Source organism: Danaus plexippus, chromosome 17 (assembly GCF_018135715.1).
Source record: "Danaus plexippus chromosome 17, MEX_DaPlex, whole genome shotgun sequence".
NCBI classification, from domain to species: Eukaryota; Metazoa; Arthropoda; class Insecta; order Lepidoptera; family Nymphalidae; genus Danaus; species Danaus plexippus.
The window spans coordinates 1985860-2011638 of NC_083548.1; the positions used below are offsets into that span (position 1 = coordinate 1985860).

The 25779-nt window shown below is 31.1% G+C and overlaps 4 protein-coding genes across 6 annotated transcripts; 2 read left to right on the forward strand and 2 right to left on the reverse strand.

Annotated features, from left to right (window-relative positions):
* Window positions 1-69: 69 nt before the first annotated feature.
* LOC133319269 (myosin heavy chain, non-muscle) lies at window positions 70-10607 on the forward strand. 2 transcript variants are annotated; one of them, XM_061523104.1, is made up of 12 exons: window positions 70-237; window positions 3887-3951; window positions 6459-6678; window positions 6764-7003; window positions 7076-7268; window positions 7723-7890; window positions 8117-8268; window positions 8699-8859; window positions 9269-9425; window positions 9832-9891; window positions 9966-10131; window positions 10201-10607. In XM_061523104.1, exons 1-12 carry the CDS (start codon window positions 235-237, stop codon window positions 10242-10244), a joined length of 1629 nt encoding a protein of 542 aa, XP_061379088.1. In that variant the 5' UTR covers window positions 70-234; the 3' UTR covers window positions 10245-10607. The 2 variants fall into 2 exon arrangements, with proteins under 2 accessions (XP_061379088.1, XP_061379087.1); XM_061523103.1 differs by having other exon boundaries at window positions 72-237; window positions 6761-7003.
* Window positions 10358-15916, reverse strand: LOC116771542 (UPF0047 protein YjbQ). The gene is made up of 4 exons (XM_032663421.2): window positions 15525-15916; window positions 15206-15342; window positions 14634-14762; window positions 10358-13878 (listed from the first exon to the last, which is right to left on the reverse strand). The coding sequence occupies exons 1-4, from the start codon at window positions 15679-15681 to the stop codon at window positions 13804-13806; spliced, it is 498 nt and encodes a 165-aa protein (XP_032519312.1). The 5' UTR covers window positions 15682-15916; the 3' UTR covers window positions 10358-13803.
* Window positions 15917-16509: 593 nt separating this feature from the next.
* LOC116771134 (uncharacterized) lies at window positions 16510-18535 on the forward strand. The gene is made up of 4 exons (XM_032662866.2): window positions 16510-16744; window positions 16963-17115; window positions 17779-17868; window positions 18052-18535. The coding sequence occupies exons 1-4, from the start codon at window positions 16621-16623 to the stop codon at window positions 18213-18215; spliced, it is 531 nt and encodes a 176-aa protein (XP_032518757.1). The 5' UTR covers window positions 16510-16620; the 3' UTR covers window positions 18216-18535.
* Window positions 18519-25231, reverse strand: LOC116771132 (actin-related protein 2/3 complex subunit 2). 2 transcript variants are annotated; one of them, XM_032662865.2, is made up of 9 exons: window positions 25199-25231; window positions 24220-24313; window positions 23989-24088; window positions 22175-22361; window positions 21708-21843; window positions 21537-21621; window positions 21348-21448; window positions 20963-21069; window positions 18519-20380 (listed from the first exon to the last, which is right to left on the reverse strand). In XM_032662865.2, exons 1-9 carry the CDS (start codon window positions 25225-25227, stop codon window positions 20353-20355), a joined length of 867 nt encoding a protein of 288 aa, XP_032518756.2. In that variant the 5' UTR covers window positions 25228-25231; the 3' UTR covers window positions 18519-20352. The 2 variants fall into 2 exon arrangements, with proteins under 2 accessions (XP_032518756.2, XP_032518754.1); XM_032662863.2 differs by lacking the exon at window positions 25199-25231 and adding an exon at window positions 24981-25192.
* Between the last annotated feature and the right edge of the window lie 548 nt (window positions 25232-25779).

Below are 25779 nucleotides of genomic sequence, written 5' to 3' on the forward strand. Positions count from 1 at the left end.
ATAGTAGCATTCGTTCACCCTAGGTCCACCGGCGCCGGCGCCGCACCTCGACTCGAGTCGGCGAGTCCACACTTGAGAAAAGTTCCTCGTTCAGTTCGCGACCGACTGCGCGAGCGTTCGCTGCACATCACTTATAAATACAATACGCTTTCATCTCGCCAGCGCACGGTTAAAAACAAAAAGGGCAGTGCTTCATAGACAAAATTAGATAAACAGGACGAGCTACACTTCAATATGGTAAGCTCCTTTTAAAGTGTTCATGATTAATGTCAGGAGTGTATGTAAGTGATACTATTTGTTTGTTGATTTGACTATACTAAATATTTGTAATACATCGTTAATTAATATCTGTTATACTTTATATGTAAACAATATGTGGCTATGGACCGTTAGCGAGACTTGGTTCGCGTATGACATGATTACATTTAATTTGCATCTCGCAAATCTAATTTATATAATAATTTCTTTATGAGATTATTATGATTAATACATATTATTATTATGTTTCGTAAGCAAATCAAAACATCTTTATTCGTCACATAAAGCTTATAGTCGAGGTACCTGCCTTATTCATTATTTGATGGTTTATTTTTACAACAAAACACTTGTTTAATAAAATCTTTATATTATTGATATAATAATATGGGTTCTTTAAATTATTGACAAATAAGACAATCCCGTGAACATTAGTAATCAAAGTCATTACTTTTTTAACCTTTGATATGAGAATGTATTTGACCTAACAACTACTTATATTAACTGTCAATTTGAATATTATTTTATTTTGTTCATAAGCCTCTGTAAGTTTAGCATGTGTTATACAAATAAGTATCTTGTTTTTAAAATTAAATAATACCAAAGAAAGCTTTAATAACGAGCTAATGATTGTTTATGACTCTTATTATTTCCCAATTATCGTGGTGTAATGATACCGTATTTAAAATAATATTTTATATTCATATTAGAAAATCATGGGGGTTTATAGCATACTTTGAATACGAAAGTTTATTGCCCCAAGTCGTTAAAGTTGACGCATGCTTTTCACGCCTCGTCGTGACAAGAAATTGAGTTATTATGAATGCGTTCTTTGCGTAAGTAATTACGGGTTTTCTGAAAATTGTCAAGCCACGAAGCTAATATGCATCATATCAAAAGCAGGTTTTGGCTGGGGTTATTAAAATACCGACCAAAATTATTACCAAACCAAGTCTTTGGAAGATGTTATGCATACCAGTGATTATAAAAATTAAAAATTTCGTTCAAAATGTTTGTTTACTCCTATAGCTACCAGCTATAAAGTAATTTTAATAGTACTACGATAATAATAAATTTCAATCACTCTAAACTCTTAATACAGGCACTAGGTGTGTACGTAATTTGGAAACCAAACGATAAACCTGGATTTGGGCCAAGGTTTAAACTCAGCATTTTCGCTCAGGAGGTCCTTTCCATTGTCACCGGAATCTACTGCGTAATTCTTAGCGTCATGCTCAAGATATTTTGCTATTTAACAGACTTCCCATAAATGATTAACACAAAGATTTCTAACTGAGGAAGCGTTGGCAAAGTTCTTCAAACATTTCAACGATGTAAAAACATATCATTATCTAAAATGAAATTCATCACGAGCAAATAAATAAAAATTACTAAAGCTCTCAAACATATTACACGCAAAAGTATTTATGAATTTTCAATGCTGGTAAAGATATTTTTTTGGACATTTTATAAGTGGATAGACAATATTTTTACCAATACATTAACATAACAACACGCCATACTTCCTTACTTATAAATACGTCTTCAAGTTGAGATATATCACAACCTTATATAACTGTAGGTATCTTCATATTATGTATAACTTAAACCTTTAATAGCATTGATGAACTTCATTAACACATGATATCTACTCGTATATTTGAACATAACGATGCAGTCATAAGTTGCTAGAGATAATTCTGATGGATATCTATGTATATAACTATATAAATATTATATTTAATTCTAAATAAAACATTTTTTTTTAGTTTGACAGTAATTTTTTCTAAATTATTAGAATTATATTTTATTTAAAAGGCGTTTATATAAACAATCACTATAAAATTTGTAACATTTTAATATCGAAGACCTGTAAAATGTAATTATAACGGTGCCTATATATTTAAGAATTTTTCCTATTTAGTATTTATCGTCAATTTTTGAGATCGACCCTACAGGACGGTGTCGCTGATTCTCAATAAAGATTCTGACATTTAACCTTTCCATGAAATAAAGATAATTGTATGTTTTTTCTTCACCATCTATATTGCAGTACAATAATATTTTTTTTATTTTCAGAGTGTTTTCTAGAGTAATCGATTTTAAACACTTGCTATAATCTTATCGTTTATATTGCTGGTAACATATTTAGGATTAAAAAAATTAAACAAAATTTAGCCACAAAGTTAAGCCACAAGCTTAATATCGATACGATATAGTAATGTAAAGTGATCATCTTTAAGATATATAAATCTCTTAATAACTACTTGTAAGGTGTACTCGCATATTCATTAATGAATTAACGTTGCTAAAGTTATAATAAATTGTAAATTTTATGTAAGTCAGTTTAATAACTAACAAATAAAAATTAGTTATTATTTATTACTTACTCAGAATGAATGACAGTACACTACCATCAGGTAGGCCGTCGGCTAGTTTTCCCCCCTTTATCATAAAAAAAGACACTAGTGGTAATTTTTCTTCTTTTTAGCTTCTTATACAACTGGTCATTAGATTTAAAAAGGGACCATTTTTTTTAAATATCTATATCATCTTCTAAAAACAAAACGTAAGCACTCCTGATAAATAATATCAAAGATGTATGTTTTCTAAAAACAAATTATCAATGAGAAAATAAATATTTCGTTTATTCTAAACATCGATGTGAATTAGTATTTTATTTAAGATGTGAACAACTGACTTTTATGTGACCGCGAAGATAAGGCGACCCTACCTTTATCTCTTACTAGACGCGATTACGTTTTAGTTTCAACGGTTATTTATTTAGTGCACCAGTACACAGGGGTCTATTACGTTCTACCGGTAGGATTGGGTGGAACTTTAATCTTATTTGAAATATGTGTAATTATATCAGCATCGTGTAAAAAAGCTTTATAGTAAGGCCAAGGATAAGAGATAAATTTTGTAAACAAAGTGAGTTTTGTTATGACAGTCTCATATTTGTATCTCCGTCCTTTTTACTCTTATGTGCATGTGAAAACGATCAGATCGACAACATAAAACTTTAATATTAATAAATTTTAATATAATTTTCATTTATTATAATAGTAAATTATTATTTAAAAATAATATAATTTATTGGCAGCATAACAACGTAGCAAACTAACTATTAATTAAATAAAATTAATCTTCTGTATTTTAAAAACATAGTTTCAAATAGAACAAGTTTTTTTCGTAATTATTATAGGTGAATTGGAATAAATTACAGTTTAATAAATATAAATTTTTAATCTAATATACTCGTATATTTACAACTTAAGATGTGTTTTATCCGTTTGTCTTTTATACTATTTTCTAATCAACGAAATAATTAAACTTAAGAAAGATTAATTATTACAATGTTTCCTGGTTTAAATGGAATTTTAATAGCATATTTACAACAATTTGCCTAACCCTAAAGTAGTTGTACCATTAGCTTTTTTTTAACTTTTCATAGATCCTGTTTGATTTTTTGGATAATAAATATTAATTATTAAGGTAATCTAATACTTCCCGCTTTAAGGTAGAGTGTAGACAATGCTTAAAACTCATCTATATGATTCGGAATTGGACTTGCATGTTCAATATCATAGTAACTAATATCTAAGACAAGATGTTTGTTTGTCCCCAGAGAGGTTGGTGGATGATAGCTGTTGTTGTGCTTGTGGCATCAGAAATTCAAGGAAGAGATGTCACGTAAGTTACATAAAAATATTTTCTAATATAAAATAAGGTAACAAGCTAAGTATAAGATATATGTTCCGGTGTTTTATGTTTCATAACATGAACTTTATCACCGCTGAGCTATCTCGTGCGTTGTGTTGTCCACTGTTGATAAGTATTTAATATGTAATTAAGACAAATAATGAGTAATGATGCTTACGAGTACCACAAATAACGTTTCATATTTTAGAATTTAATGCACAAAAGCGAATTAAATAATATAATTCAGATGTCTAAAATCAGCGTTTTTAATATTATTATAGCCAGTTTCTTAATAAAGATTCTTTTCATCAAAAAAATAGGACGTATTATCACGTTGTTGATCTAAAACTATTAACTTATTGAATAATTACATAAGAAACTACATGAAACTAACTAAAGTAACCAAGTACTTACTTTATTACAATCAGATTTGAAATTAAACATAAACTTATGTTTTAAAGATTTCGTTTTTAACTGCTTTAGTTTAGTTACTTAATTATAATAATGAACTAGAAAAAACCAATGAAAAACAAAATTATTTGACGAAATTCGAGATGGAAAATACATTTCGTCCTTTTTTCGTTAAATGAGTGTTTTTTTTTCGAATAAACTAGATTATAATCGAAAAGAAGACAGGACCAAGCGCAAATCCTAGGAGTCATATATTTCGCATCCTAGCAACGTTCATGAATGCAGAAGGTCGTTTCTATTTTCTACACGTATAACATTTACCCCTTATGTTCAGAGTTCAGTATACCGTGTCTCAATCAATTGAATAAATTAATACGATAATGTGAGAAGATTTATTAATAAAAAAATAGAAGCTTGTATGTAGTGTAATGATTCAAAATGGGGTGATCATTGAGAAGCTGATCGTGTCCAGGACAATGGGGCTTGAGCTTTAAAGAGGTGACATGAAAATGGAAATACGATTTAATATGAAACGTCCTCGTTGTCTTAAAGTTAAGTTTATAAATAACTTACAAGTAATAGATGGCATGAAATGATACAACATCCTTTAAAAAAATACATCCAATTAATAACTAATTTATTTAAGTAGACCTATAAAATGAAGATATTCACACTTCACCTACAACTAGTACACTCGACCATAAAATTACAAATGTTCACTAGAAAGGCATGAGTGAATATGCCTGACTTTCCACTGTAAATCTTCTATTTTAATTCCCAGTCACGACTGATCTTTTTATTTTTATTATTATTGATTAAAACTTTGTGTCAAGTTTGTCTCGTCGAATGCCAGCTAAAGAATTCTATTATTGAGTTCTGTAAAGTAATCATCTCCACAGATGAATGTGATTAGCTTAAGATGTTTATGATGGAGTAAAATTTTACGACGAGGACTGCTAGGTGCAATATATTTGATGTTTCTAACAAATCTAAATAGGTTAAGGTTTTAAGCAAATCAATATCTACATGTTTATGGTCACCACAAACATTTTTTTTTTTATATTTGATAATAACATAGTTTATAAAATAAATTTATTTTATAATTTATACAACTTTGATATAGCGTAAGCATATTAAATAAGGCGATGACACACATTCTTCCTCATTCTGAACGATCCTAATTGCAATTATGTTAGCTTCATACATAGATAAACTCCTATACTCATTAGATGGTATGATAAAGTTGATAAAGTAATTGCTCGTCGATATAAATATGAATACATATGTACGTAACTTAAAGATGTTTACGACTCTCAAATTAGTCTTAATTTTTTTGTTGCGTAAACGCCTTTCTCCCGAATGTGAATTGAATATCCACTGTTAAAACTAAGGGCCGTTACGTAATATAGGCACACTTGTATTACGTCACTATTTTATTAAATTAGCACAACAATTATTATGTCATTCTATGATTTAAACAATTTGACATAATATTTAACTTCCTAGTAATAGGTACTATACATTCTACTGTAAAATTTGTAAATTGTGTAGTGTAGATAGATCTGTAGGTAGATATCTATTAACAAAGCGACGTCGGTCGTTTTGAAGTTTTGTTTTCACAAAACATAATATTTTAATAAAGATAGGGTTTTTGTAAAACAATCTTTATCCCCAAATAATTAAAAACAAGTTGTTACTACTAGTAGGTACGTTCTATTTGTAATATAATGCTTACTAAAAACGAGTTATTAATTTTAATACTACTTATCGTGTTTTGAATAAAACATATGTTTGTGTAAATTTCATTCGTATATAATATGACTACATAAACATTAACTTCAAACCATATTACATAATGACTTGGTAATGATTTAAATTTGTTCTGTTACTGACAACAATTGTAACATGAAAGAGTACCTGTCAATTCAGTTCAATATTCTTTATAGAAATATTCTAATTCTATACGTACAACAATTCATAATACTATTATTAGGGGTAGGTATATAGTATGACTATAATAATCATTCTTAATCATATGAACATAATGGAAATTGTATGCGTACTTATTGTTTACAATTTTTTTTAAGACACGAGGACATCCGAGACGCCATGTTGTCTCTGGTTCATATCGTCCGCGCCTCGGAGGACAAGTTGGAGCGACACGAACTACGAGAGAAAGCACTCGGAGATCAACTCAAGAAGATGATGGCTGGTCTTGAGAAGAAACACAGGAACCTGGAGACATTGAAAGGCACGATATCGAGACTCGACGACAGATTATATAATGTAGAGAATATATTCCTGCAGGTAATATAATATATTCAATTGACAATAAGCTAAAATATTTTAATTTCACTATCTGCTTCAATAAAATTTTGTTTTCACATAGAAGGAAGAGAGAGAAAAGGAAACTCAAAAGAAAACAAATGAAGCTTTGGAAGAAATACAGAAATCACTAAAATCGCTTACGGAAATGGTATCAAGTAACTTGAAACCAATCAGCACAACAACCGAGATGGACAATAGTTTAACTCCGAATGAGGATCCACTAACTAAGCGATTAGACGCGACCGACGCTAAGTTGGATAATATTAAAGTCGAAATAGAAAAACTTAAAAACAGCATCAACAAGGTAGGCATCCTCTATAGACTGGAGTCTTATCTTCAAAGGAATATGAAAACGTAAAGTGTATTTCTATTTCAGGATGCCTTACAAGCAATGTGCGCAGAAGTGGCTATAGATTTAAATCAATTATCTGAGACGGAAAAGCTCTTGAACAAGTATGAATTGAAGTTAAACGAGTACAATGGAACCGCTAGTAAAGTGCAGACGGACTTCGTGCCACTAAGTGAAGTATCGCTGGCTGATGAAGCTTGGCACAGTAAAATGACTGAAGGTATAAGTTCGTTAACTCCAAATAATTAACTTATAGCAGATTTAGTTGAGTGTAGTATATAGATAAAAAACATTTGGTTTGTTATCTGCCCTATGAACTCTTACAAGACATTATTCGTGTATATAATATTTTACACTAGTAACTAAGTACAGATCAAGATAAGTCACGCCACCAGATACTAATTACCTTAGCGAATTTAATATCTATGTAGGTTTATGTTTTACCATTGATATGCAATATTTCTGTCACACTTGTTGCGTGACTGAAACAAATTTAATTTGGTTTTTTGGTAAGCATTTAAATTGTCGCAAAACAAGTGGAATTTATAGAAGTGACGTCCGAACAGCGTTTTCTTTTCTAGATCGATTTTATTTCCACTAACCGATTTTCATTTAAATTCTATATTTAGGCGAACTGAATTATATTTATCTTTATTATGAATTTTATTGTTTAGTAATGGAGCGTCAAGAGAAAGATATTACCAAGATCCGACAGTTATTGTCTGATGCTGAGAGCATGTGGAAAGATTTACCGCATTTGGCTGACATCAAGCGTTCAACCAATGACACACTAGAGGGCATTGCCGCCCTACAGCGAAACGTCACTGATATTATGGAAAAGGGTAAGTTGAAGTATTTTTTATGTTATCAAGATTTTAATAGTAAGGAACTCTTTTCTATAAATTACTACAAAAGTTATTCGATTTATGAAAGGTTTATTTAAAGCTATATTCAAATAAATGAAACTAAAACAAAATTGTCTTGGACAGCTTAGGTATTGAATAAAAAACTTAAATTTCTTTTAAAATTTCTACTGGAAAAAGGATTCATATTACCTTTTATATTCAGGAGTTGCCAAAACGAACATGAAAGTGAAAGAACTAGGGGATAGGCTTGTTGCCACCAACGAGGACATACAACAGAGCCTTACACAGGGCAACACCATGAGCGAACGAGCTTACACGGACTTACAGAGGAGCTACACCAATCTTCGAGAAGAAGTAACTTTAAAATTTCACATCTTATAAATATTAGAGTTTGTGAGCAAGTATAGACCTCTTTTGCTCTTTCTGTGAACATCCCATGGGATCAATTAGCTTATTTTATGTTTACAAGTTCAGAGTACGTTGCCCGTTTTTCATTCAATAACTTACGTTAAGCAGAAGATTTAGAAGGAAAACATATACTAGTATAAGCACAGAGCATGACAGTTACATTTATAAAGTCACATGAAACAGACTAAAGATGCATGTCTCTTAGTTACCATTTATTTTTACGCAAAGTTCCTAGAACGTAATATATTTCTGAACAGAATATATCAAAATCTGAACTTAATCCACCTAAAGTATTCTCCAACTACTAATATAATAAGGGTAAAACTTTCTTTTTATTATATTAAATTAAAATTCTTCATAATAAGTGTTTTCTCAGTTGCAAGGTTTCTCCAAAAATGAGCATGTGATGCTGCAAACAGCGGACAATGTCATAGCTACAAAGAAACGCATTGAATATGGAGTACATCAGATATCATTAGAAGTTAGCGAGCTAATTAGAATTCAGAGCAATTTGTTGAACAAAACCATGAATGAAAGGTAAGTATTTTGACGTAATCGCAAAATTTACGTCTACGAACATAACAGAATAAATTATCTAAAAGCTGAGAAGATCACTAATATTTAATTACATGGTAAATAGGTGTGTGGTAACTAGCACCAGTAACTTGAATTAATTTGCATACAAATTATACAAGTATACCATGCAAACATCTCTATTCTCTCGTTACAACGATGCAAGTCTTACATTGTAAGGTATAGGTATAAATTCTGTATGTAGTTTTTAACAAAAAATATATCTATTCAGCACGACCTTCGTTACGTTTATAGTACCTACAAGTGAAAAAAAATATATAAATTGAGACGGCCGTGTGTCAGCCAATTAAATATGTAGTAAGCGTAATTTATAATTTTATTGAAACATAATAGTTTTTCATAAATTGTCCAGGTTCGACAGCATAGAGTCCTCTATAGTGACAAACCAAAGCCGCGCTATGAACGCCCTGAGTGACAAGCTTGAGACGGACATGTCGCAGGTGTGGCGACAGATGGGTGTAGTGTACACTCAGCTCACAGCTAGCAGACAGGCGCTCGATAAACTATCGGTAAGCTACAATCGATTATAACGTTTGCTTTATGAACTTCACTAGTAACTGTGCACTGTATATTCAGCCAATATCATTTCGAATAGAATTAGAAAAAAGAAATAATGTTATAGTTAAGAGATTTCCTTTAAGATTACTACAAGACACCTAAACCAGTGCTCTTTTAGCAATGTATCCTGTCAAAAATATCTTTGACTCCATATTCTCTATGAAGTGTAGTGGTACTTACCGAAACAAAGTAGAACCCTTGTGCAAATATGGCGTGTCGAATAAAACCTAAACTATGTAGGAGACGCTTGATATAATGTAACATTAAAATGTTAACATCCATCAAATCCATAGTTTATAAACTTAGTACTCATAAATATTAACATTTTAATTAACTTAGTGCTGAATTGTATCACAGGAACAAACCGCGCAATACGTTAATGGAAGCTCAAGTAAATTGGACAGCATGAAGGAGAAGGTAATATATATTACACTTTAATAGGTTTCATTAAGGCATACATTCATATAATTAATAGAAACCGCAATACACAGGTGAGCGCGATAACAACACGCATGTCCGAAGTTGATGACAATTTGAACTATTTATTAGGAAGAATTTCATTAGTGACTCAGGAATTCAGTCTAATTAAAACTGGGCTGGGCATCGCACTGGACAAAGCGAAGAACGGCCTCGACGAGGTTCAAGCTAAACTGGACGGTAATAATTTATCTCTATTTCTTCTATAACTTATCTTAATACATATTTATATTAAATTTTCTCCTGCAGATAACAGTCCAGGACCGCATCCCGTCGAGGTTAAGGCGAATTAATAGTGGAGTGAGGGCGCGTAGTTATAATGTATGAATAATGTAGTCAATGGACAATAACTGAGCCTACAATGCTATGTCCTGAACATCGGGATCTTAAATAAAACACGTACTAATAACTTTTGCAAATATTTAATCTTTTTCATAATTGTGGATCTATAATATTTATATTGTACAAGTTATATTATACAATTAAACGTCAATGATAGTGTCCCTCACAAGACATACTCTCAGTACAAAACTGGCCTTAATGTACCGTATAACCACATACATAATTATTGATCTTAAACATACACACAAATTATTTGTCCACTTTATTATGTTTTTTTTTTTTTGATTATTTAATAAATCCTGTTTACAACCTCATTTTCTATGTGCAATATCATTTAACAAATAAATTACCTATACTGATAAATTATTAGATTAAAAATTCGTGCCCTTATTTACTGAATTTATATTTTTTTTATATAATCATTAAATTATTCATAATTATTGTAAATATATATATTTTTGGAAATTATTAAACGTAAGATACACATTTGAAATGATTGAATGCAATTTTGGCTATTTGTCTATAAAAAAAAAGATCAGTCGGCTATGTGGAACAAGTACAGCATTAGCAAAAACTTATGTACATCATAAAAGATAAATGAAACTTATCATTACACAGTACATAGTAAAAAGTGTTATAAACATTACCTAAATAAAATTGGGTATTTTAGAAGCGTGGTCGACAAATTAACCAGCGAGGTAATAACTAATATTCGTTGTAACAAACAGCCTGGAATGGGATCACACAAGCTAAACTAAATAGAACAACATAACTACAATTGGTCGTCAAACAACATTAAATTTTATTGTAAGGATATTATTACAACTTAATCGTTTTACATATACATAGCTGATTATAATATAATATAACAAAACTAACCGGCTCAATGACATACCAAAGTGAGACACAATGTCTATACTATGTTACAAAGAGGCAAATCTCCGATGGCAGTGGCATTCCTAACACTCATACACGAATAGCATTTGAATATTTTAACATCACCCACAATATGTACACGAATTATTGTACAATTCAAAGTTGCATATATTTACAAAACATCACTCATCAGCACAGACGTAAGCAGTCATCGAACACTTGCAACCTGCACTCAAACACTATACAAAATTGAAAGCGGATAATTTAAAAATGCTGTGTTTAATAAACGAAGTGCAAAATAGCAAAATCTTAACGAACCTATTACAAAATACACTTTTATATAAAGTCGAACGTCGCTTACAGATATATTATTAAAAAATTTAAACAAATCAAACGGTTCAATTCAAAACACGACGAACGTTGAAGCGCCTATGTGTACTACGTAATACGATCACGTGACGTCATGCGACGACAAACATGGCGGCGCTGGCCGCGGCTCTCTTGTGCGTTTGATTCCGTAACTATTTATACTTAACGCCTACCGCATTTATAACAAAACTATCTTAGCAGTTTTATATGAAAATCTGTAGGAAAATCGGAATGGTCAATTACAATTTTACAATTATACCAAAGTACAGTCCGCCCGCTATGCGGGATCGTGGCGCCAGCGCCATTTTAATTTAATATAATAGGTAATATTAAGTTAGCTACCCGCGAACCACCGTGTTATGTAAATTCATCAGCCAATAAAAGTGCATTCACTACAAAGATCTTTCCACAGCCAGCACCTTTAAAACGACCTTAAAATCTGTATGCAACTATTTATAAATTTAAACCCTAACTATATTGTAGTTACAAGTGTAATTGTGCAGTATAAGCGATCAATAAAATTTTATAATGGGACAATGCGAAGAGAAACACGTCGAGCTCGAGAATTAAATCCAGTCTTTATGTCACCGGAATGTGTCGTTATTTTTTTTTATGGAATGTCATTTAGATATATTCAAAACGTATCGTATCTTAAAAACACATGATTCTAATAAAAAATCTTACTACAATCAATCCATATAAAAAGACTACCATTTATTCTTAATTATTGGATATTATCGGCTATACCGCCACGTTTGATATTAAAGCCGTCTATCTTTACATAGTCTAAGTTACAGACGTGACGTTAAGTTTTGGTTGTTGGTGTATACCCTCAGACCATTCACGTAAAACGAATATGTTACCAATACACTAATCCCGATGTTACTTACATAGGAAGACATACAACTATATATACCTTTTTAATTGTATCAAATCAATGTATATATAATTTTTATCTATTTTATTTATACAGATAATAAATCTTTTGGATGTCTGTGCCCTTAAAAATAGAAGCTGATGCCAGGAGTTTATAAACAAAATAAATAAACAGAGCACAGGATGTGAGGAAGCCGTTACTTAATGCCCATCCCGCGCAAGCTTCTACACGCAAATGATAACAAAACACCCCATAAATCCGAGGCACTTACATGACCTTACAGTTATGATAATCTACAACTAACTTCACTATCTCTAGCTCATTGTCTTCCCGTGGACCCGTTGATACAACGGCCGTGACACATTTAAAGCTATGGACATCATAATTCACATACTAATAGTTAAGAGGTCTAACCTAACACGGAGAGATGGAGCTATCGTACACATACAAAGTACCTAACTATTTATAACTATATCTTAAATTTACAACTGATTTTTAACCAGTGCGATTACATATCCGAATTGGTGTGAAATGAGTGTCCATTTTTACTTTAAAGTCTAGCTCGTGTCCAAAATGTAGTAATAATTAATGTAAGAAAGTAAAACATTACCGATATCTGAACAAGTGCAGTGGTGATAGATAGATAGTAAATAACAAACGAATACATCTGTCACATTAGTATGAGTTTTCACTGTTAACCTAAACAACAACAATTCAACGTTTTCAACTTATAGTAGGTATATATCTGATGACTTATAGATGTGAACCGAAAAAATGTCGTTTAGGTTGGCAATGAATACTCGTACTACGGTTACTGAACGTATCCTTAAAGTAAATGCTATAAGTGTTGCAAGAAGTCACTCCGAAACATTAGTAACCGAACCTACAGAGACAAATAGCCACGCGTGATCTATTTACATGTCGAATTCATAACAACAAAACAACAACTTCTAACTTACATATTTCGCACATCACTTCTTATGTACAAATGAATTTGGTTCAGTTTATAAATCTGAACGCAACAATAGGATCTCTTTGCATGGCGTCCTTTCATATAATTTCAATTCCTACGTAATAAAAGATGGTTCCAGCGGTACATTTAACAGATTAACAGATGACATTGGAATATCGTGACTCGCTATATTAACTACACCTGTATCAGAGACAATATAAAAACAAAAACATGATATTTGATAGCGTATGACAAAGTCCACCGAAACTGCCATGCAGAGCGTTTACAAAATATTAATCTTATGTACATATTGTCGTTCGAAGGTTAGAGTAAGGACTAATCTAGGCGGGTGGATACAAAATTTTTACCTCCTGGTGCTCTTTGATGAAGGGCGGGAGTGTGAGTGCGTGTGGGGGGTCGCGACCCCCCCCCGCTCCTAACTGGAACAGGACGCCGCTGATACAGGAGACAGCGGGGAATCACGTGGACAACCAGACAGGGTTACTACAACCTGCAAAATTAGATACATATGTAAAATATTTATCCATCTTTTATATATTACACGTTCCCGAAATATAATTCAATGAGAATATCATTGAAAACTGCTATAGGACATTAAAATTTTAGTGTAAATTGTTAATGATGTAAAAAAAATTTAATATATTTAAAAGACAATCAATTTTATTTTTCACCACATACATATATATTATAATTACTGAGTAAAATTCCATGTATATAAGATGATCAATTAATTTTATTTTTCACCATACATATACATAAATATTGTATAATTACTGAGTAAAGTTTCATGTATACAAAATGACAAATAGAGAATGATTATATATATTATTTTGGAAAATAATAAGTAAATTCTAAAGTTCAATCGGGAAAAGAAGGATAACTTCATATGGACATGGACATATTGTGATAAAGTACATACACTTTTATATTGTACAAATGATCATTAAATATTTCTTACTCGACACAAACACAACTGGGGTTTTAAAACTTTGACTAATTCATTTGTTATATAATATTAATTAAATACAAGTGTTTGTTACCTTCGACCGTAAAGTAATTTATGCAGTTTCTTAATTGATAATATATTCATATTTTTTTACTCATGTTTAAATCATACTGCCTAAACTGCCAGTATTTTAAGACTTTCTACACAACAATTTCATTTAAGTGTGTATGTATGGGATTTAAAACATCAAGACACATTTTAATATTATTTAACAAAATTATTTAAATAATCAAACACACCTTTCTGCTGCCAGCATGATTCCGATGTTCACACAGCCAAACTCCTTGCCAAGTTCCTAGATTCAACTTCCCATCTGTGATTGGTATTGTCAATGATGAGCCAAGAAAGCAAGCTTTTACATGTGCCGGCTGTCAAAGTTAGAAGACTAATTTTAATAGAAAAGAAACAGAATAATATTAATAATTTTTGATAAAACATTTCTCAGTACAAATTCAAACATGTTATGACAATATATAATGATAAACATTTTAATTTTAATTGGTTTTAAAAATTATCATTATAATATATTAATATTTTATAGTTTCGTTTTTAATGCCACATAACACTTAACATATCACATACACATGATAAGAATGCCACCTTTAGACATTTAGCACTCACATGATAATGAAAATACCTAACATAATATATTTGAAATATGTTCACTTTAAAGATAACCAAAACAAATGAAAATGCATTGACATTCTAAACAAACAAGTCATCAAACTGTTTAACAAAAACAAATCAATGATCCAACAATTACGATATTGTAACTAAGGCCAGTAAAAAATAAGTCGACTGTCTATCTTACCATATCATCGGGACCTTCGCACGAGTGGCGGTAAGGGAGCCCCTCCGGTACAATTTTGTTGAGCATCATTTCCATGTCGTCTCTGACGTCAGGGTCCCAACTCTCATTAAGCGCAAGGCTCGCTGATGTATGTAGTACTGTAAACACCGTACACCATTGATCAGACTCAGCTGTCAAGTCTTACTTTAAAAAAAAATAACATTTTTGAAAAACGAATACACGTCCATCATTTTATTTATAACCACATCAATTTTACTGAACTTTAAATAATTAACTAGGAATTGAAGAACATCGGCGGCAAGAGTGTCCTGGAACTCACTTTGAATGTGGCAGAGACCGACTGCAAACTGCGACAACTCGGGCACCTGCTTTAGGATCTCCTCCGTAACGAGATGCACACCCCGATGTTGCGGTCTCAAGTTGAGCTTTCGTTGAAACCACGCGGATCCAATCTGAATTCCTCGATTTGAGGCCATGTTTAATTTTTAAAAACGCTACAGAATTATCGCAAGAACACAAACGATCTTACACAACATCACTTAGAACAATCTTTACACGAATTAATCCACAATTATCATAAAAGATACATCTTTCGATCTTTAAATACTTAATAAATATAACGGAGGTTATAGGACAGATTCGACACCCTATTTTCTGCGGGAAAGTGAAACAGGCTTCAAACGAAAGAGAAAAGTGATCGCCCATATGTTGTCATTACAAAAAAAAATGGCAAGTTATTTACTTGGTTTTTTTTTGTTTGTCTTCATTTTCTGAATGTTTTCATAACAATTAACATTTAATTTTAATTACATATTTCAAGCTAAAAAGTAATGGATCTAACTAATACGGATTAATGATCAGATATCTTGGAACAATTATGCCATAAAAATATAATGGTGGACTGATAGAAGTATTTGTTGATTCGTAATGATTACTTAAAAAAACACTATATTTGAGTTTATTAATGTGTATATACATGTTTACCGTCCATGAATTTATTCGTTTTTTATTGCGCTATATGAATAATTTAGAATAGCAACACTTTATAAAAGTATGAGGGGGAAATATGAATTAACTTTTATTCATTGCCACTTTTTACTAAATATTTTCACCATTTTACAGTCTTGTTTACAACAATATAAGCTACTTTTACAAACTGTCCCATCACTTCATCAAATACGAAATTTACTAATGATATATAAATACGATAGCTCGTGTTGTAATGAACACGAGGGAGTGTCGAGGGTGGCCGATGGATAGTATAATAGGTGTGGCAATTAAGCACTCCTCGGAATTGGGACAATTAGTTTTTATTTCAGCAAAGGTATTTTGCGGACGTGTTTCATTTATTCCGTAGCTTTTCGTTATTTTCTAGTCATTATTATTGAACAATCCTTAAGTAAAGAAGTACGAAAATGGACCCAATAATGGATGTAATAAAAAATTCGGAGGAGCCAGAATGGCTCGAAAAACGAATTATTGGGGAACTGCGACTATGGCAAATCATGTTTTTATGTTTAGCCGGAGTCACGTCGCTTAGTAAGTCAGAAAATATTAATTCATTAAAAAAAATTAACGCCTGCTGTGAAACAAATGAAAGTTCTGTCGTTATGTGACCAAGCATGAAATATAGTTTTGGGATTAAATTAAAAAAATAAAAGGCGCATCGCCGGTCCTGAACCTTAGATTTTTAATCAGAATATCTGTTACTTTCGTAAATATCTAATTGAAGACATTAATAACGGTAATTTTTCCAGTTGTTATAGTTTGTTGTTGCTTTCGTTTCCGTATACCTCGGACAAAGCAGCAGATAGAGGCGGACTACAAGCGTCGTAAAATAACTTCAAAGTTTCGACAACAGCTCGAAACCATTCAAGATTCGAAAATGGATACAATTTCATTAAAAGACGGTACATTTAACATTACTTAAGATTTATAATCATCCGTTAGACTTAGGATTTTTTTTTAGTTATAATATCATCGCAACTTATGAATTATAAATGTATTCGTACCTATATTTCCAACTCAGCTTCTTTCAACATTTATAAAGTCTGCCCTTTCATTTTATACAAAAAAGTTAAAGGTTAAACTGTCACAGGTACCCTTTGTTAGTAAGTGTGCTAGATCGTTGTCTCTCGACGTTGAAAATTAGTTCAATGTCAAGAGAGTGTCATCCAGCTTTTGTTTCATAAAAATCTCAATCACCATATTTTTTATCCAACCATCGATTCGACCTTATTTTATGTGAACCAAAGAATTTTTGAAGTACACTCGAATATACCTTGAGACGAAATATTTCGTCAAGTACACTTGACGTACAATGACGTTCAGAATAAGGTGGAAAGGAAATGAAGTTGTTTTTTTTTTTTTAAGAAACTCTTATCCAAACAGATCATAAATATATTAACTGGAAACTAAGAACAGCTGTATTACATATGACGGTTATAATTAAATACAATATTTGTATAACAATTTGTTATCTCGTCTGTTTGTCATACAAGATTAGTTTGATAACATTCTGCCGGTGTCTTATTTATTAAGACAATAATTTGAGTTATTCTGGTGCGCGCCAGCCTTGGAACTCCTGCACGAGAAGACTCACACGATGGAGGGAGAAAACCAAACCGGATCGCAGCAGAGCTCAATCATGTCACCACAGCAAAGTAAGTTTATTGAATAAATAAAAAAAATTCATACATAGATTATATATAATATACTCATGAATACATCCGTTCAGAAATTAAATAACATATAATATTTAAATTTTCTTGAAACATAATTTAAGCACAAATAAAGAAAATAGGTTTTAATAACACACCATTAGCAAACAATTCTATATTTTTCAGGTTCTTTAGAGGCATCATTCCAAGCGGAAAATGGTCAAAAGCATGATCCGCAACCTTCGGGTCTAAATTTTGTTAAATTTGCGACCAAAGTCGCGAACTTGTCAAAGCTGGGAACAAAGTCACCTACATCGCCCACTTCAGCCGATAATAAAATGGATTTCTAGAACATGGCAATCACTGAATCGATGTTTATATACAGATTATAAATAAATAAAAATGTGATGTATGTAGATGACACAAAACAGTTTATCCAATGCGCTTTATTTAGTTGTACTTTCTGTGTCGTAAAATTATTGAGACATTTTCATAAAAAAATCTAAGATTATAATGATATTTATATATTTTAATTGATATTTTTTAAGTTGTTTGAATCATTTTTTTTTACCCAGTGAAGGCTTACATGTTTAAACTTTTGTCACCCTTAATGTTGTGTTATAATTTATACGATAACTATTAAAAGACAAATAAACGTTTCTTGCAGTAAGATGTTCTCTTTAATCTAGAAAATAAAAAATACAGCATAAACGGATTTTAGATCACAAGAATAATTACATATTCACAGAAAAAAAACACTTCTGTTATCTGACGCTCACATAATCTAATTAAACTGTCAGTATAAACAATGATCAAATTGTAAGCAATAACTTTAAAGCAACTTTTTACTTACATTATAATACATAAATAATACATCCTTGCAAATAAAAACATTACGTAAAATTCAAGTTAGCTATAATTTAAAATACAAAAAAGAATTGTTTCTAAACGCTCACATTACTTTTTAATTTTTCTGTCAAAACCATATGACGCTCTCGAACCTGTCATGTAACTCGTTATGTCATATTTAAACTAGATGACTTAGTGCAATTTTTTTCCTTAACCTCACACTTATAATTTCCTATTCCCATGATTCATTATACATTTTTTTGTCTTTCTTAACGTCTTAACTTTCTCTTAATTATGACATTTCAATTCAAATTATATTGACACTTAGACATTCCCAACGCCGACACGACGGGTTGAGCAATTTATGAGAAACGCGTTCATCAAATTAACTTACTTAAAACTGCAGAATCCACATATTATTATTTTTTTTAAACAAATTTTTTTTTTAGAGATACCTTCTTTTTTATTGGATCCATAATAAATGCATATCGGAATAGAAACAGGTTATCGAATTGCACTTAATCGTGATCTACGCTAGCGACACTATTCATTGGGAACCACCCCGGCTTCGGCACAGTCTGTACCGCTCTCATAAATAAGGCCATTACAATTTTATTCCTTCGAATCACTCGACTATGGAAGTATGTATTGAGAAATATTTATACACTTTCACTTATACAATAATAATTGAATGGGACCTACCTACAAACAATACATTTTATATTCCATTATGTTATTATTGTTCGTATAGCATTGCTATTGATAAAATACATGACCAGTGTTTTATATAAATTAAACGATTGAATAATTCGTAAGTTTGTGCATGACGTCTGTCTCGTACGGACGATTTACATGTTTACGTATCAGTAAATCGAAACAATAAACGAACGCTAAGTTATATAATACATGATGACCCTACTAGAGGGTCGTTACTCGTTAGCTTCACGACTTATTATAACAGGGTCACGTGACACGACACTGGTGCGGTCTAAACAGAGTTAACACGTCGGGGGCGTACGAGTACTTTAAGATTTAGGAACAAAATTCACGACTGTCGCAGTGCATCCGCTATAAATATAACTATATTTATATTTATAATAAAGCATAATTTTGTAATCAACAAGTACTACGGCAACATTATTTATCGACAACACTATATGTTAGGCGTGGAAAATTATTATTAATAAATATATATATATATATGTATATATCATATATGTCACAATGTGCACATTTCTATCGACGATCGACTCACGACACAACATACCGAATATTGAGCATAACATTTGGCGATTCACAATTAATTAGTATGGGAACGGAAGCTAACATCGGTACTGGTTTGTGACGACGTTTAGTAACATTACGCTTGTACACATTTCATATATACCCAATGAAATATATAACACAGTGTATACATAGGAAATACGCACATTGCCGGCTTAACGTGAAAAACGCGTCCGTTCTGATAGGATATCTGTCAGCGTCACATGCTACGATCACTCGGCTACGGTCACACTGAACGTCATGGAGTGTGGTCGGTCTACGAACAGTCTATGAACAGGCGGGTGTGACGTCAGCCGTAGCCGAGCGGCCTCTACGACGTCTACGAGACGTCTACGAGCCGCCCACCCGCAACACTCAATCTCGCCTCACGAACGTTCTCCCACTGGAAAATACAACATATTATTTTGCGTTCCTTATACTAAGATATAAAATAAGCGAATGCATGGGAAAGCTATGGGAAATCCCACTGTACACTGTTGTTTTTGACAATTATATTGTCTTATTTTATTTTGAAGCAAATAAAAGTATTATTACTATTTTATGAATTGGTACATGATTTTATGAGTCTTTAATAGATACTGTGATATTTTAAAGTACTGAGAGTAATTCAAGAATAGAATAGAATGTTAGAATAGTGAGCCTAAAATATTCAATTCCAAAGGATTAAAAAAAAATCATATAGACAGTTCATAGAATAAACTTAGTTGCAAAATTACAATAACTTATAATTTAATTCAGCTGGCATTCGGTCATCAAGCACACCAGGCGTCCTCATCAATCAATCAATCATATATTTTATAATATTATATCAAATTAATCAATCTACAGAGCATTATCAATTTATATCATTTTATTAAGTGTATGAGCGAACAAGTGCTTGTAGATATTCTAATCAGCAAGTATGAACATAGCTTTAATTTTAAAAGCTAAAAAATGATATCTTTGGTATTATAATTTTACTAACGTGATGGTCTTCCGCTCCGTGGGACGGCCGGTGGACTGCGGCCGAGCGCGGTTCAGCACCTTCAACAGATCACCGGCCTTGGCGCGCATACGGGAGTGAACGTACACCTGCAAACAATAACGTACTATAGAATTGTTCAGTTATAACATACAAAAAATATACTCTTAAATAAATTTTGTAATTTAGTTTCCGATTATATTTAAAATTAAATTACGAACATCTTAAAAATTAACAACCAATCAGGTTCATACTTAGAATGTATTGAATAAAAACCTCTCAGTTACAATACCACAGCTTTATCACGCCTAATAAAAACACTATGTGCTCTACAAGTATAAATATATAATATACTAATATAATATATTAATAAATTAAATATAGATACCTTGGAACACTTGATGTGGTAGTGAAGGTAGTCGCGGAACATATGCAGCAGGTCGATGGTGTTGTCACGCGCCGCCGCACACGTGTGTCTAGGGAACAGCACTACAAACAAACACATACACAGACGGTCAACAAACAATCCAATAGGATTAAAAACAAACAATTCAGTATAATGAATCTGTGCACTCACCAAATGTTACATAACTTATATTTTCGCCTACTTTAGCATCAGTATCCAACAGCTCTAATGGTGGCTCTTTGTGTGAAAATAGAACCTGAAATTTTATAGTAATAAATAATAATAACAATAGAAAAATATCAGTAATATGTATATTAGGGTGTGTGTGTGTGAGTGTGTCACCTGTGGCGCGGTGTGAGAAGCTCTCCTTCCTTCTTTGAGTTCCTGCATGAAGACCTTCCCGATGACAATATCATCCTCGTGACGGAACACAGTCGAAAATACAACAGTCACCCGGTCCTCCTGAGCTTCCACATAGCTGGAACCATGAGATTCATCATGAGTTTGTTTTCAAAATACTGTTACCCGTCATATGTTCATTTCAAAAAACGTAAGAAACATAATTTAATTGAAAAAATAAAAAAAACAATGCCTTTTTTTACAACAACTTAGTATTGTGAATATAAATGTTGACTTCTTATTGAAAGATATTTATAAAGGAAAATAATTTTACTTTTATTATATATCAATATATGTATAAAATCCAAACAAGATTTATTGATTGTTACAAATTTGAACAAGCAAATAACATACAAATGATTTCCGTTCCTGTTCCCCTCCAAATTTAATGTTACATAATTTATACTAACAGAGTTTCATCCTGTCGATAGTTAATGACTGCTCTCTTGTGACCCACATCCCCATCCTCCTGTAATCTGAAGTATCTCTCGAACACTGACGCAAAGCAGTTCCTCTTCAGCAGGCCGACCTTCTTCACCATCAGCTCCCAGTCGTCAGGAATGTTCTCCATATCCAACAGCACCGATACATTGTAACCTGAAACAAAACATAATATCAGTATGATGAATCTCATCTTGACATATATTACTTGTATTATTATAGTATTTTTTATGTAATAACCAAAAATATTGATGCTGTCTTCCAATTTTCCAACTAGATATATATATATATATATTTAGATAAAACTTTAATGTTTTTTATATTTCTACAAAAGTACTACCAAAATGTAATACTATTCCATCACTGCCTTATCTACAATAAATTATTTAGACATAAACTAATAAATTCATTAATCTATGTGACAGAGAGTGACATCATCATATAACCAAGATCATATTAAAACAGCCGATATGTTAAATAAAAACTTATAAAATGTGGTTAGATGAGCCGTATGTAGACAGATTAGGTGTAAAATACAACAAATTCTGGTATTAACTTCTTTAAAAATCTAAAAGAATTTTCATACTATAAATTTAATCCATTATTAATATTGCTTGTTATGTTTGAAACACTCCAATTCATTATACAAACTGATTACAGACTACCGCTTAAAGAGGATTATTTAAAAGCAAGCTCAAAGTAGGTAGGAGCATTTATAAATGTTGTTATAGATAATATATATAGTAATTAATGGTGTGTCAAATACAAACTTAACTTACAAATAAACATATACACAGATTACATAATGTAGCATTGAGATCAAGTAAATTTTGAGACATTTTTAATACCAGAAATAATTATTTAATATACATTCTTTAATTTATACTAATCTGTTCAATGGGAGAGAGAAAGCTACAAAAATACCCAACACAAATAATTTTAGTAAAAGATCAGTTTAGATTATTAATTCAATGCATGCGATCCCATAATAAATGTTTTTTATATGCCAATGATGTCACATCAAACTAATTGTGTTATTTTAATTGAGAACAAGTGAATGCTATAGAAAATAATTATTAATCATTATCAAATATATATATAATGATATTAAAAATTCAGCCAATTATTTATTTCTATATGAACGTAACTAAAGTAATATTTAAAGCTGATTCTTGTATATAGGTACTAAATGTAAAAAGAGTACTTATGAATATTAATAGACTATTTTTTTTTTTTTATAATTTAAGGTATTATTCTATACATCCATACTTTTGTCATTTTTAGTTACAATAATATGTGACCATAATTATTAAAAACAAGCCAAAAATTATGCTCACATATTATTTTTTTCATATAACTGATAAATAAAACCTTATCAGTGAATATAATTGAAAGTTATGTGTGTGTGTCTTATCTGGATTTATTTTTGAATAACAAATGGAAACAATTTTTATCTTATGACATTGCACACTTTATAACATGAATAAAGACTTATTTTACAAAGCAACAGGTTTGAGTCCTGCTCGGCTCAATGGTTTTAATTAACATTAATATTAAAACATATATTAAGTTTAAGTCATTGTCATATCAAAGCATGTGTTACATAATAAAAAATATACCAACATTATGGTATGGTAATAATTTGCATAAATTAACATTAAGTGCATAAAAACTGGTTTTGTATGTATATATATGTATACATACAATTTCAAGTTGTACATTTGTATATATTTGAAAACGAGAATATAAGAATATGAATTTGTTTGAACAGTTGCATTTTTACCTGACTCTGGTTCAGTAAGCAGTGGACCATAGACCCTTTTGAGGAGTTCATCAGCTCCATGTTCCTCCAACTGTTTATAGAACTTCAATGATATACTAACCTGGAAATAATATCAATAATAAATTACTTAACATAGTGTTTTAATATTATAATTAAGGTGTGTCTTTAGTCTTTATTGAACATACAATTTGATGACTCATAATGAATAATGTGTAATAGTCTTAGACCTACCCTAACTTTGGTTTTATCCCCATTGACATTAGATATATGAAACAGCACTCCATCAAAGTCTGCAAGAGTCACATCTATGGATTCAGGTTTTAAGCTGGAAAACAAAATTTATGACTTAGATGATACATACATTTATAAGTTATAACACATTAACAAACTAGGCCAATTTGTATTCATACTTATGATGACTAAAAAGTACTCTATGTGTATAATTTTAAAACAAAATACTATGGAATCTAAAAGAATAATTTTATTTGAATATACTAGTCATTTCCCCTTAACTTAAATTGTTGCCATTCTCCCATTGTTTGTATAAATCTATAATGCATGTCATACATATCTGTACTGAACATTGTTTACTGTTAAAGGAATCCGAAAACAATTTTATGGGACGTTTCCGCACCGGGAGCGAGTGCTCACAAACAACCAATGAGTCATCTTTGCTGATAGACACTATCACGTCATATAAGTCGATATACAGAGGAAAATAAAATATTATTCCAATGACATAATACCAAGATGATTTAAATATAGCATATTCCACAGCCAACGTGGGGCCCACCCTGCGAACCGTATTTGACATTTGTCAAGTTCCTTGCAAAAGGATTTAAAGTATCTATATATTTGCACTATTTATCGCGAATCGATGTAATCCAGAAAGTATAAGAAAAAATATAGTAACAAAACAATTGGTATGGAACAACAGTTAATACCGTAACTACTATAAAAAACAGGTAAACTTTCTAGGGTAACGTACTCACCGCGCCAGTGCATTTTTATATTTAACTGTAAGAGTTTCTTCTATAATTCTATTATTGATCTCCAGCAAGATCATTATTTAACAATTTATAACCTACAACTTTTTCATAAAATCAACACTTATTATAGCACCTTCATTTAATAATTTATACGGATATCTGTAACGATGACCGCCCGTACATAAGTACCGATATACGACAGAGAAAGAATATGGACTTACGAAGCTTCAATGAATGAAATATCGGCCATTTGACCATAGACATTTTTTTCATATTGATATTGCATTTTTTAATTTAGGATTATTTAAAAAGTGTCTCAAATTAAGAATAAATTTTTTTGAAATAATCTTTTGCCATGTTTATATAAAAAAAAATTAATGACACGAATATGAATGTACCCTCCGCTTTACTTATTATTCAAAATTATTGTTCCAACTATCTACTGCATTACGAACACTTATCTAGATATTCGAAATATAAGTGGGAAAAAGAATATATTTTTTTCGTATTATAATTATTCACATACAAATTTTTACTCTAATGTTTTCGATATTTTTATATACATATTTGTGTTGATAATAATATTCATTATAATATCACCTAAACAACCTAATAACTAAATACAAATGCTTGGTTACTTCACCACCTACAAGTTAATATTTTCCTTTTTTTTTAATGGTAGTATTTAAATAATTGTTACTTCAGTAATTTTCGATATAAATAAATAAAACTTATCCAATATTGTGTTGTGCAACTTTCGATCAACTCGTGTGAATCTAGCTTAGTAAAGAATATACATAGA

What these genes read in the sequence shown, in the direction of transcription:
- LOC116771132 (XM_032662863.2), bottom strand. Translation starts at nt 25,054, where the DNA reads ATGATCTTGCTGGAGATCAATAATAGAATTATAGAAGAAACTCTTACA. An exon ending in GCTTACTGAACCAGAGTCAG is followed by an intron (nt 22,362 to 23,988) that starts GTAAAAATGCAA and finishes GTTTTGTTTCAG; the next exon opens with GTTACAATGTATCGGTGCTG. An exon ending in ACCACATCAAGTGTTCCAAG is followed by an intron (nt 21,070 to 21,347) that starts GTATCTATATTT and finishes TATTGTTTGCAG; the next exon opens with GTGTACGTTCACTCCCGTAT.
- LOC116771542 (XM_032663421.2), bottom strand. Translation starts at nt 15,681, where the DNA reads ATGGCCTCAAATCGAGGAATTCAGATTGGATCCGCGTGGTTTCAACGA. An exon ending in GCGAAGGTCCCGATGATATG is followed by an intron (nt 14,763 to 15,205) that starts GTAAGATAGACA and finishes TAACTTTGACAG; the next exon opens with CCGGCACATGTAAAAGCTTG. An exon ending in ATCATGCTGGCAGCAGAAAG is followed by an intron (nt 13,879 to 14,633) that starts GTGTGTTTGATT and finishes CTAATTTTGCAG; the next exon opens with GTTGTAGTAACCCTGTCTGG.
- LOC116771134 (XM_032662866.2), top strand. Translation starts at nt 16,621, where the DNA reads ATGGACCCAATAATGGATGTAATAAAAAATTCGGAGGAGCCAGAATGG. An exon ending in TACAATTTCATTAAAAGACG is followed by an intron (nt 17,116 to 17,778) that starts GTACATTTAACA and finishes GGTGCGCGCCAG; the next exon opens with CCTTGGAACTCCTGCACGAG. An exon ending in AATCATGTCACCACAGCAAA is followed by an intron (nt 17,869 to 18,051) that starts GTAAGTTTATTG and finishes TATATTTTTCAG; the next exon opens with GTTCTTTAGAGGCATCATTC.
- LOC133319269 (XM_061523103.1), top strand. An exon ending in TTAAAAACAGCATCAACAAG is followed by an intron (nt 7,004 to 7,075) that starts GTAGGCATCCTC and finishes TTTCTATTTCAG; the next exon opens with GATGCCTTACAAGCAATGTG. An exon ending in AGGCGCTCGATAAACTATCG is followed by an intron (nt 9,426 to 9,831) that starts GTAAGCTACAAT and finishes ATTGTATCACAG; the next exon opens with GAACAAACCGCGCAATACGT.